This window comes from Vollenhovia emeryi, unplaced genomic scaffold, assembly GCF_000949405.1.
Source record: "Vollenhovia emeryi isolate VEMERY1.0 unplaced genomic scaffold, V.emery_V1.0 DF939170.1, whole genome shotgun sequence".
In the NCBI taxonomy this organism is placed as follows: Eukaryota; Metazoa; Arthropoda; class Insecta; order Hymenoptera; family Formicidae; genus Vollenhovia; species Vollenhovia emeryi.
The window spans coordinates 383,590-395,978 of record NW_011967196.1 but is presented as its reverse complement, the minus strand read 5'-3'; the positions used below and the strand labels follow the sequence as shown (position 1 = coordinate 395,978).

The window sequence follows — 12,389 nt, the reverse complement described above, 5'->3', positions numbered from 1 at the left end:
GAAATGAGCGCACTCATGGAAGAGGACTGGCGTTACGCGCAGGTGAAGATGGATAGTGAAGATAGTTGCAGTTATACGTGGTCAATAGATGACCTCATCGATTGCTGTAGAAACATGATAAAGATGTCGAAAAACTCACCCATGTTCTCAGCAGATCCCAACAAGTCGGAATGGAAAATGCAAGTAAATCTTAATAAAGACTATAACATGTCGCTATCCCTCTTTCTTCGTTGTTGCGAGGATGAAGCAGTCACCGCTAAGTACAAACTTTCTATTCGTAATGCCAATGGAGAAGAAATTAGTAACCATGACGAACTGCACGCTCACAAGTTCGAAGAGGGTGGCTGTATAACCATCAAGAACTTCCTCAAGAGAGACGAGTGTCTTCAGTACGCGGACACCGGACGGTTTCCAGATAACAAACTTATAATATACTGTCAGATCAGCGTAATAGAAGACATTATGGTCTTTCCCCAACAAAGTGCGCTACATGTACCGGAGCAATCGACATTGCTCGACAATCTCGGGCTGCTGTTCGATGACCAAAAATTTTCCGACGTAACGATCGCTGTTCGCGGAAAGGAGTTCCAAGTGCACAAAGTAATTCTCGCAGCACAAAGTCCCGTTCTCTCGGCAATGTTCGAACACGAGATGAAAGAAAGAGAGACTAATAGGGTGGACATCACCGATATGGACCCCGAAGTTTGGAGAGAAATGGTGCGATTTATTTACACCGGTAAAGTCGCGAATTTGAAGGAGATGGCGAACGATCTGTTTAGCGCAGCGGACAAGTACGGAGTTGAAAGTCTGAAGAAAAAGTGCGAGGTGGCACTTGTCGAAAAATTGAATTTTAAGAACGCGACGGAAATCTTCATACTTGCCGATCTCCATGACGCCCCTCGGCTGAAAGCGTATGTGATTGACTTCATTGTTACATACGCGACGGATGTGATGGATACCGAAGGTTTCGAGTCCATGGCGAGTTCCTATCCGCACCTGACGAAAGAAATTTTGCAGGCGTTAGTGACTCCGGTGCAAACAACATCGAAAATATGTAAAGAAATAAATGAGGCACAAGATACAATAAATCGTTTGCGCCGTTCGAGATATAAGGCTGGCTTTATAGCCATGCGGGCAAAATGCCCGTATTACCCAGGAAGAACAAAAAAGTCAAAATGATGTCAAAATGATGTCAAAATATAATCAAATTTTAGTTCGTCAAAATGATGTCAAGTTGCATAAATTTTTGATGCTTTCTTGATGTCAAAATCGTAACATAATTTTGACTTAGTTTGACTATTCGTAATATGATACCCAGATAGAACATAAAACTCATAATGACGTCATTATGACTATCACAATTTTATTTATCACATAAAAGTTATCTGAACATATCTAGAAAAGAGTTTTATGTTCTATTTGGGTTGGGATGATTGTTAGTCAAATCAAGACCTTTTTATGACTACTTTTTATATTATACATTTTTATAATAATAAGCAGTTATACAGTCAAGAAACGTATCACATTTTCTAAATATTAAGAAAAAAATTTTTTTTTAAGAAGTCAATATAAAGTCATTTTTAACTCATCTGAAATTAAGATTTTTAATCATGACCAAAAAATGACGTAAATTTGGTCAATTTGATGTCAAATTGACATTATTTTGACTTTATAATAAAACTCCTGTTCACGCAGCGATCACGTGCTCAATCACTTGTGCCTTTATTTCTGTATTCCATTTGCGAAGAAGCATTTCCCCAAAAAGTTAGAATGTAAATTAGAATAAGTGACGTTTGTAAGGAGATTGTAATCCTAAGGGGAACAAAGCTAATTCTATTCTTTTGTATTCTACTACTTCTTGTACAACTTATTTGCGCAGATAATCTATAAAAATTATGAAAAAGTATCAGAAAATAAAACATTTCATTCTCCTAATCATAATAACTCAATTATAGAGTAGATCAAATGTTCTTCATGGTCAACATTCTAGATCTCTTTACTTCGACAATAATGTTATTCAGTAATCAAGTTGCGGTGGATTATTTGTCTGAGGATATATCTTTTCTCAAAATATTTATCACAAACGTATTATGACTGTTTAAGAGATTAAGGTAAATAATGACCGCCTTCAGCAAAAAAGTCGCTCGGTGAACGCTTCGCGCTGATTGGGTTATACTTTTAGATCTGTGGATAGAACTATTCGTCTACATTTTTAAAGTATAATCCAATCACCACAAACGCTCACTGAGCAGTTTTCTCCACTGAACGCGGCCAATATTAGCCTGTCATTTAAAAAAAATATTTTTCAATATTTGACGGCACTTTGAACATCGAGCGCTTTCGCTTATCTGCAATCTGTTTTATCTGTTATCTTGATACCGTACAACTTACAATTAGTCATGGCAATTATCGCACTTTTTTCGATAAAAAATCGAAACGTAAGATTAAGCACGTCAATTCAAAGTCTATTATATCCCAGCGAGAAATGAGTCGTCCCTACCCATACGGCACAGATAGATTCTGAGTATATATGCAGTATATCGCAAACGTAGATTGTGTATATTCCATTAATATTCGAAATACGTACCACGATATTTTGAGAATGTACGGAGGATGTTTCTATGTCTGCCCTAGAAGCCTACTCAGTATACAGGGTGAGTCTTTCCATATCCGACAAAATTTTTGAGAAGGTAGAACGGATCGAGATGAACAAAAAAGTCCTGCACCATTTTGAAATTTTCGTAATAGTTAACGAGTAATTAATTATTAAAAATCGTTGTCTTAGGCCGGCCTACACTGAAAAAAGAGTTTACTAATAGTTACCAAAGTCATTTAGTTACAAATTTTTGCTGAATAATTGGTTACTATTACTGTATTTGACAACAGCTATCTAATATTTATTAGCTCAATTATGTGAAGAAAGATTGTTCATGGTTGAGTCAAATAAATAATTTGGTAACAGTTACCAAATATTTAGTACCTGTCACTAAGTAGCGCATGCGTCGTACGCTTCTTGCAGACTTCTGCCGGTGCACGCGTAGTTAAGGATATAGAGTGTTATTTGTTTTAACAATAGTAAACTTTTGTAGTAGTTATTACATATCTTTGTTTCAAACGTTATTTAGATTTGGTAATAGTTATCAAGGTTTAATTGGGTAAAGTAAATTTTTAGTTGATTTCACTAAAATTTTATTATTTTAACTAATTATTTATGTCGCTCAACTACATTATATCGTAATTGTTAGCTTATGTTTAATTGGCACTATTTCACCAAATCATTTCGTTATAGTTAGCAAATACTGGTCAATATAATCAAATCCTTTTTTCAGTGTACCGCCCAATTTGAGCGCGTGGCAAGATGTGACCGCCCGGCGATCGATATTGCTATGCGCACATCTCGCCACGCGCTCGAATTGGGCGGTAGGCCAGCCTAAGACAACGATTTTTAATAATTAATTACTCGTTAACTATTACGAAAATAGCAAAATGGTACAGGACTTTTCCGTTCATCTCGATCCGTTCTACCTTCTAAAAAATTTTGTCGGATATGGAAAGACTCACCCTGTATACTGAAAATATTTCTTGGTATATCATAGGTATATTAATAAAATATTTTGATCACATAATTAATTGCCTGGTCAGGTTTTCCTTATCAAGACGTCATAACTTGCCTCTTGTTACGCCTTATAATTTCTAATAGGAGGGTAGTAGGGCATCAGTAGGCAACCTATTAAAAATATTTAATTTTTAACCTTAAAAATAAATAATGTTCAAAATGTGTTATAAATTATGTAATCATCAAAAGTATATTCAGGTCAATTGAAGTTTATCCATGATCCAGACAACCCAGTCAGATCATATCGGCTTGCCTCTTATACTAATATAGAATGATTTTTACTTACGAGAAGGCTAACGCGCGGTCGCCACATCGCGGCAGTAAGTGGTTACTAGTACTACATGTTCTGAAAATATACGAGAATATGCGAAAAATAATATACTACTAAAAATGTTATAGGGATGATCTCAGTATGTTAAATACAGTACGTTTTACAGTATTGTTTTATAATATACGTAACAATATATTTTGTCAATATACGATATATATACGAAAAATAATATACTGTAAAAGATGTTCTGAAAACATCCTAAAAATATACGAAAACTGATATACTACAGGAGATATTATAGAGATATTCTCAGTATATTATGTACAGTACGTACATTCATAGTATATGAGTATAGAATATTCGTATAATATCATGTGCTGTCTGGGTAGTAACACAATATATTAGCGTAATATTGGGAAATAATGCCAATCTAGTATTTCCAATATTCGGCTAATAATGTAAGATGGACGCCTTTTCTTATTTTTCCAATATGTCTATTTAGCAATATTGGTCTAATATTGCATCAATATGAGATCAATACTCTTATTATATGTATTATTAAATATTGGCCAATGCACTTCTAATATAAATCTAATATTATATAATTATTATTGTACAATATTTACCTTTCTTTTATGGCCAATATTGACCTTACGTTGGACAATATCGGCCAATGCATTTCTAATATAACTATAATTGGACCAATGTTTAGCGAATGTTTAGCCAATGCACTGTGCTACTAATTGCAAGCGTCGATCGGCATCGAAAGGATATCTAATCCAAATCAATTTTTTAATATCGATATCAATCCGACGATTAATTTCTGTTGGCACTGATAGGAGATATCTCTTATCTCTAGTTGAGCGAGTTTTTTCGTATGTTCGAGCTTTACATCGACTCACTCCATCAGAAGTCTCTCTTGTGTGTCCTTCGTGTAAATTTCTTGAGTATTATTATTAGAGTGCGACAAAGAACGTGAAGTAGTATGGCAGACGTGTCAAATTCGCTACCGCCAGAAATAAGCGCACTCATGGAAGAGGACTGGCGTGACGCGCGTGTGAAGATGGATAGTGAAGATAGTTGCAGTTATACGTGGCCAATAGATGACCTCATCCATTGCTGCAGAAACATGACAGAGATCGGGAGAGACTCACTCGCGTTCTCAGCAGGTGCCAACAAGTCGAACTGGAAAATGAGAGTAAATATTTATAAAGACTACATGTCGCTATCCCTCATTCTTAATTCGTGCAAAACTTACGAAGTCAACGCTAAGTACAAACTTTCTATTCGTAATGCTGAAGGAGAAGAAATTAATAACCATGACGAACTGAACGTTCAAAAGTTCGTCAAGGGTCGCTCTATAATCATCAACAACTTTCTTAAGAGAGACGAGATTCTTCAGTACGCGGACACCGGACGGTTTCCAGATAACAAACTTATAATATACTGTCAGATCAGCGTAATAGAAGACATTATGGTCTTTCCCCAACAAAGTGCGCTACATGTACCGGAGCGTCGATTGCTCGACAATCTCGGGCTGCTGTTCGATGACCAAAAATTTTGCGACGTAACGATCGCTGTTCGCGGAAAGGAGTTCCAAGCGCACAAAATAATTCTCGCAGCACAAAGTCCCGTCTTCTCGGCAATGTTCGAACACAAGATGAAAGAAAGAGGGAATAATAGGGTGGACATCACCGATGTAGATCCCGAAGTTTTGAGAGAAATGGTGCGATTTATTTACACCGGTAAAGTCGCGAATTTGAAGGAGATGGCGAACGATCTGTTAACCGCGGCGGACAAGTACGAAGTGGAAGGACTGAAGAAAATGTGCGAGGGGGCACTTGTCAAAAAATTGAATCTTAAGAACGCGGCAGAAATCTTAATACTTGCCGATCTCCATGACGCTCCTCAGCTGAAAGCGCATGTGATGGACTTCGTTGTGACATACGCGACGGATGTGATGGATACCGAAGGTTTCGAGTCCATGGCGAGTTCCTGTCCGCACCTGACGAAAGAAATTTTGCAGGCGTTGGTGACTCCGGTGCAAATAACATCGAAAATATGTAAAGAAATAAATGAGGCACAAGATACGATAAATCGTTTGCGCGATTCGATATATAGGGCGGGCTTTATGGCCAGGCGGGCAATATGGCCGTATTAAATATTCTAAACATTGATAAACATCGATAATGTATAAAAACCAATTATTGTAGCTATTCTTGAAGTTTGGTAACAAGAACCTCTCTATTTTGTTGTTATTTGTGGTTTGGTGTTTCATTGTTCTCCATAACCATCAAAATATACACGTTAAAGTCAGACATGGCACTTCCAACTAAGTAAGATTTTCAAATTAAAACAAAATAATTTTGGCTTTACTCATTACGCATTTCAAAACCTGAACCTTGGCTATATTTTTATAATAAACTTATCGTGCTTTGCCCATTATTTTGATAATTATAATGCACATTATTGAATGTATGACTACGTTTCCACCGAGAGTCAGAGTCGGGTCAGAATCGGGTTGGAGTGAGCGTTTTTGCGATGGAAACACCAAACCCCAATCCGATTCTGATCCGGTTTGGTGTTTCCACCGCAAAAACGCTGACCCCAACCCGATTCTGACCCGACTCTAGCCCGACTCTGACCCTCGATGGAAACGTACGTAGTCTATGCTCGGCGGCTCATATGACCGGCGACAAAGGTAGCTAAAATATGGCCAGCGAGTGCAACGAGAGAGCAGCGAGTACAACAGAGTGTAGAGTACGCCAGTGCTGAGAGTGATAACAACGAAGAAAGAAAATAGTTATTATTAATAAATTGTGAGAGCGCGGCGTTACGTAGAGAGTGTGGAGAGGAGAGGAGAGGAGAGGAGAGGAGAAGAGAGAGAGAGAGAGAGAGAGAAAGTAAATAAAAAATACCTCACTTTTGCAAAATATTACTGTTTTGTACACTTTTCTTATAGTTGGCCATATTACCCACCCCACGTTTAATATGGCCAAATCGCATACTTTCAGATTCTTTTTTTTCTTCGAATATGGATAGATTTTAATTGATCAAGGCATTTTGTCATCAAAGCTTATTAAATACACTAGAATTTCAGAAAGTTACAAAATAAAAACCAGCGGTTTGAAAATTATGACTTCAAATAAAAACTATGGCCATAATGCCCGCCTTTACCCTATGTGGATTGATACCAAAAAATTGATTTGTCATTGAATAGGAGAGATTTAGATACCTCGTATACTTATTTCAGAGTATTCCAACCGGTCACGTGACTGTTCCCCCACCAAGATTCCGCCGGTAAGCACTCTCCGCCTGAAGTTACCCCCTCTCATGACTGCGTTCGTCACATCGCATATTCAAAAGCGATGGGGATCAACCGCACGGCGTGCGCGAGTTGGAATACTCTGACTTATTTCTATTGATAACAGTAATCTTTGCAAGATCATTCTAATTTTTGTTATGATCTTACTTTTATGTATGTACAATGTAGTAATAATAACAACAACAATAATAATAGTTGAAAAAAATTATTATTAGCGTTACGCAATCGATGTCTTGCGTCTTATTATATACATATACTTTTGTCAGCAGATAAGGAAAAATCTTTTTCTCTTTTCCTTTTGCCGTGATAATTAAATACCATTGTGCATGGTTTATCTTGTTTTTTGGGTTTTTATTTCATACTGTGAGCGAAATGGTAGAATCAAACACTATTGTTATTAAATTTAGAGTTATTGAATTTATTAGAATTACGTGAAGTGTTTCACATAGATATACATATGTGTTCGATTTGAGTTATGATGAAATATTATTTTAGAGATGTTATATTTAATTTACAATTCGATGTTGGTAACGGATGAGAAGAATGAAAAAAAAGGTGTGTCTATTAATATAAATCTTTTACTTTCTTGTATCAATTTACACAATATTTGATCTTGAAGGCTTAAGAAAAAATGTAAAATTATCTTCAAAGTTTGAAAAGTTACTTTATAAAAGTATCTAGTTAGAGTTATAATTTCAAGTTCTGAAAAGTAATTCTGTAAAGTAACGCGTTACAGTTACGGTTACTCAGAAAGTAACGAATCGTTACTTTGCGGTTACTTTCTTGCAATGAAAATAAAAATCACCTCTGTAGTTGAATTGTAAAGCGCAGATAAAGGCGTTTATGCCAGGAATGAAGGCAAAAGTGATCGAGCGCGCGATCGTGTGTATATGTATAGGTATATGTATATGTATATACATATATGTAAATGAATCCTTTATAATAAAACTCCTGTTCACGCAGCGATCACGTGCTCAATCACTTGTGCACAATCACTTCTGCCTTTATTTCTGTATTCCACTTGCGAATAAGCATTTCCCCAAAAAGTTAGAATGTAAATTAGAGTAAGTGACGTTTGTAAGAAGATTGTAATCCTAAAGCGAATAAAGCTAATTCTATTCTATTGTATTCTGCTACTTCTTGTACAACTTACTTGCGCAGATAATCTAAAAAAATTATGAAAAAGTATCAGAAAATAAAACATTTCATTCTCTTAATCATAGTAACTCAATTATAGAGTAGAAATGTTCTTCTTGGTCAACATTCTAGATCTCTTTACTTCGACAATAATGTTATTCAGTAATCAAGTTGCGGTGGATTATTTGTCTGAGGATATATCTTTTCTCAAAATATTTATCACAAACGTATTATGACTGTTTAAGAGATTAAGGTAAATAATATCCGCCTTCAGCAAAAAAGTCGCTCGGTGAGCGCTTCGCGCTGATTGGGTTATACTTTTAGATCTGTGGTGTGATAGAACTATTCTTATACATTTTTAAAGTATAATCTAATCACCACAAGCGCTCACTGAGCAGTTTTCCCCACTGAATGCGGCCAATATTAGCCTGCCATTAAAAAAAAATATTTTTCAATATTTGACGGCACTTTGAACATCGAGCGCTTTCGCTTTCGCTTATCTGCAATCTGTTTGATCTGTTATCTTGATACCGTACAACTTACAATTAGTGATCATGACAGTTATCACATTTTTTGTCGATAAAAACTCGAAACCTCACATTAAGCATGTCAATTAAAACTCTATTATATCCCAGCGAGAAATGAGTCGTCCCTAGTAACACAATATATTAGCGCAATATTGGGAAATAATGTCAATCTAGTATTTCCAATATTCGGCCAATAATGTAAGATGGACGCCTTTCCTTATTTTTCCAATATGTCTATTTAGCAATATTGGTCTAATAATGCATCAATATGAGATCAATACTCTTATTATATTATTAAATATTGGCCAATGCACTTCTAATATAAATCTAATATTATACTATAATTATTATTGTACAATATTATACATTTCTTTCATGTCCAATATTGGCCTTACGTTGGACAACATCGGCCAATACATTTCTAATATAACTATAATTGGACCAATGTTTAGCGAATGTTTAGCCAATGCACTGTGCTACTGATTGTAAGCGTCGATCGGCATCGAAAGGATATCTAATCGAAATCAATTTTGTAGTATCGATATCGATCCGACGATTAATTTCTGTTGGCACTGATAGGAGAAATCTCTTATCTCTAGTTCAGCGAGTATTTTCGTATGTTCGAGCTTTACATCGACTTACTCCATCAGAAGTCTCTCTTGTGTGTCCCTCGTGTAAATTTCTTAAGTATTATTATTAGAGTGCGACGAAGAGAACGTGAAGTAGTATGGCAGACGTTTCAAATTCGCCACCGCCAGAAATGAGCGCACCCATGGAAAAGGACTGGCGTTACGCGCAGGTGAAGGTGGATAGTTTCAGTTATACGTGGACAATAAATAACTTCAGTTATTACTGCAGAAACATCGAGAAGAACGAGATAAACTCACCCACGTTCTCAGCAGATGGCTACAAGTCGGACTGGCGCCTGGAAATAAATCTTAATAAAGAGGACAAAGACTACGTGTCGCTATCCCTCATTCTCGTTTGTTGCGACAAACTCGAAGTCAACGCTAAGTACGAATTTTCTATTCTTAATGCCAACAGTGTAGTAATTAAAAAACATGAGGCCCTGCGCGTTCACAAGTTCGTCAAGGGTGGCTCTATAAGCTGCAAGAACTTCCTCAAGAGAGACGAGTGTCTTCAGTACGCGGACACCGGACGGTTTCCAGATGACGAATTTATAATATACTGTCAGGTCAGCGTAATAGAAGACATTATAGATATTGCCCAACAAAGTGTAGGTGCGATACAAGTACCGGAGTGCCGGTTGCTGGACAATCTCGGGCTGCTTTTCGATGACCAAAAATTTTGCGACGTAACGTTCGCTGTTCGCGGAAAAGAGTTCCAAGCGCACAAAGTAATTCTCGCAGCACAAAGTCCAGTTTTCTCGGCAATGTTCGGACACGAGATGAAAGAAAGAGATAATAATAGGGTGGACATCACCGATATAGATCTCGAAGTTTTGAGAGAAATGGTGCGATTCATTTACACCGGTAAAGTCGCGAATTTAAAGGAGATGGCGAACGATCTGTTAACCGCGGCGGACAAGTACGGAGTGGAAAGACTGAAGAAAATGTGCGAGGGGGCACTTGTGGAAAAATTAAATGTTAAGAACGCGATGGAAATCTTCGTACTTGCCGATCTCCATGACGCCCCTCAGCTGAAAGCGTATGTGATGAACTTCATTGTTACATACACGACGGATGTGATGGATACCGAAGGTTTCGAGTCCATGGCAAATTCCTATCCGCACCTGACGAAAGAAATTTTGCGGGCTTTGGTGACTCCAGAACAACCTACATCGAGAATAAGTAATGAAATAAATGAAGCACAAGATAAGATACATCAATTGCGCCGCTCGAGATATATTGTAGGGGATATTGCACCAAAAATTGATTTGTCATTGAGTAGGAGAGATTAAGATACCTCGTATACTTATTTCTACTGATAGCAGTAATCTTATTAGAGTGTTTCAAAATTCAAGATCATTGTAGTTTTTGTTATGATCTTACTTTTAGCCATAATATAGTAAGAAATAATGTCAATCTAGTATTTCCAATATTCGGTCAAAATAAGATGGACGCCTTTCCTTATTTTTCCAATATGTCTATTTAGCAATATTGGTTTAATATTGTATCAATATGGGATCAATACTCTTATTATATTATTATAAATATTGGCCAATGCACTTCTAATAGAAATCTAATATTATATAATTATTATTGTACAATATTATACATTTCTTTCATGGGCAATATTGGCGTTACGTTGGACAATATTTGCCAATGCATTTCTAATATAACTATAATTGGACCAATGTTTAGCGAATGTTTAGCCAATGCACTGTGCTACTGATTGTAAGCGTCGATCGGCATCGAAAGAATATCTAATCCAAATCAATTTTGTAGTATCGATATCGATCCGACGATTAATTTCTGTTGACATTGATAGGAGATATCTCTTATCTCTAGTTGAGCGAGTTTCTTCGTATGTTTCGAGCTTTACATCGACTTACTCCATCAGAAGTCTCTCTTGTGTGTCCCTCGTGTAAATTTCTTGAGTATTATTATTAGAGTGCGACGAAGAGAACGTGAAGTAGTATGGCAGACGTGTCAAATTCGCCACTGCCGGAAATGAGTGCACCCATGGAAAAGGACTGGTGTTACGCGCAGGTCAAGGTGATTAAATTCAGAAATATGTGGACAATAAATAACTTCAGCTATTACTGCATAAACTTCAATAAGATAGACTCACCCACGTTCTCAGCAGATGTCTACAAATCGAACTGGCGCCTGGAAATAAATCTTAATAAAGAGGACAAAGACTACGTGTCGCTATCCCTCCTTCTCGTTTCGTGCGACAAACTCGAAGTCAGTGCTAAAGTCGAATTTGTAATTTTTAATACCAACGAAGAAATAATACATAGACATGTGACCCGGCGTGTTCACAAGCTTGTCCAGGGTGTCTCTATAGGCTGCGACAACTTCCTCAAGAGAGACGAGTGTCTTCAGTACGCGGACACCGGACGGTTTCCAGATGACAAACTTATAATATACTGTCGGGTCAGCGTAATAGAAGACATTATATAGATATTGCCCAACAAAGTGCAGGTGCGGTACAAGTACCGGAGTGCCGGTTGCTGGACAATCTCGGGCTGCTTTTCGATGACCAAAAATTTTGCGACGTAACGTTCGCTGTTCGCGGAAAAGAGTTCCAAGCGCACAAAGTAATTCTCGCAGCACAAAGTCCAGTTTTCTCGGCAATGTTTGGACACGAGATGAAAGAAAGAGATAATAATAGGGTGGACATCACCGATATAGATTCCGAAGTTTTGAGAGAAATGGTGCAATTTATTTACACCGGTAAAGTCGCGAATTTGAAGGAGATGGCGAACGATCTGTTAACCGCGGCGGACAAGTACGGAGTGGAAAGACTGAAGAAAATGTGCGAGGGGGCAAAAATGTCAAAAAATTAAATCTTAAGAACGCGACGGAAATCTTCATACTTGCCGAT

General features: G+C 37.1%; 2 protein-coding genes and 2 pseudogenes across 4 annotated transcripts; all 4 read left to right on the top strand.

The window, feature by feature from the left end:
• The first annotated feature begins 6 nt into the window (after positions 1 to 6).
• LOC105563840 (speckle-type POZ protein A-like) lies at positions 7 to 1,591 on the top strand. The gene has a single exon (XM_012015782.1). It carries the CDS (start codon positions 16 to 18, stop codon positions 1,177 to 1,179), a length of 1,164 nt encoding a protein of 387 aa, XP_011871172.1. The 5' UTR covers positions 7 to 15; the 3' UTR covers positions 1,180 to 1,591.
• A 3,167-nt stretch (positions 1,592 to 4,758) lies between these two features.
• On the top strand, positions 4,759 to 8,000 carry LOC105563841 (speckle-type POZ protein A-like). Of its 3 annotated transcripts, none has more exons than XM_012015784.1 (2): positions 4,759 to 5,950; positions 7,141 to 8,000. In XM_012015784.1, coding segments are annotated over exons 1-2 (1,080 nt in total). In that variant the 5' UTR covers positions 4,759 to 4,872; the 3' UTR covers positions 7,143 to 8,000. The 3 variants fall into 3 exon arrangements, with proteins under 3 accessions (XP_011871174.1, XP_011871175.1, XP_011871173.1); XM_012015785.1 differs by lacking the exon at positions 7,141 to 8,000 and adding an exon at positions 6,505 to 6,746 and having other exon boundaries at positions 4,759 to 5,891; XM_012015783.1 differs by lacking the exon at positions 7,141 to 8,000 and having other exon boundaries at positions 4,759 to 6,359.
• A 1,507-nt stretch (positions 8,001 to 9,507) lies between these two features.
• LOC105563843 lies at positions 9,508 to 11,013 on the top strand (annotated as a pseudogene).
• A 154-nt stretch (positions 11,014 to 11,167) lies between these two features.
• LOC105563844 overlaps positions 11,168 to 12,389 on the top strand; it is a 2,148-nt pseudogene continuing 926 nt past the window's right edge.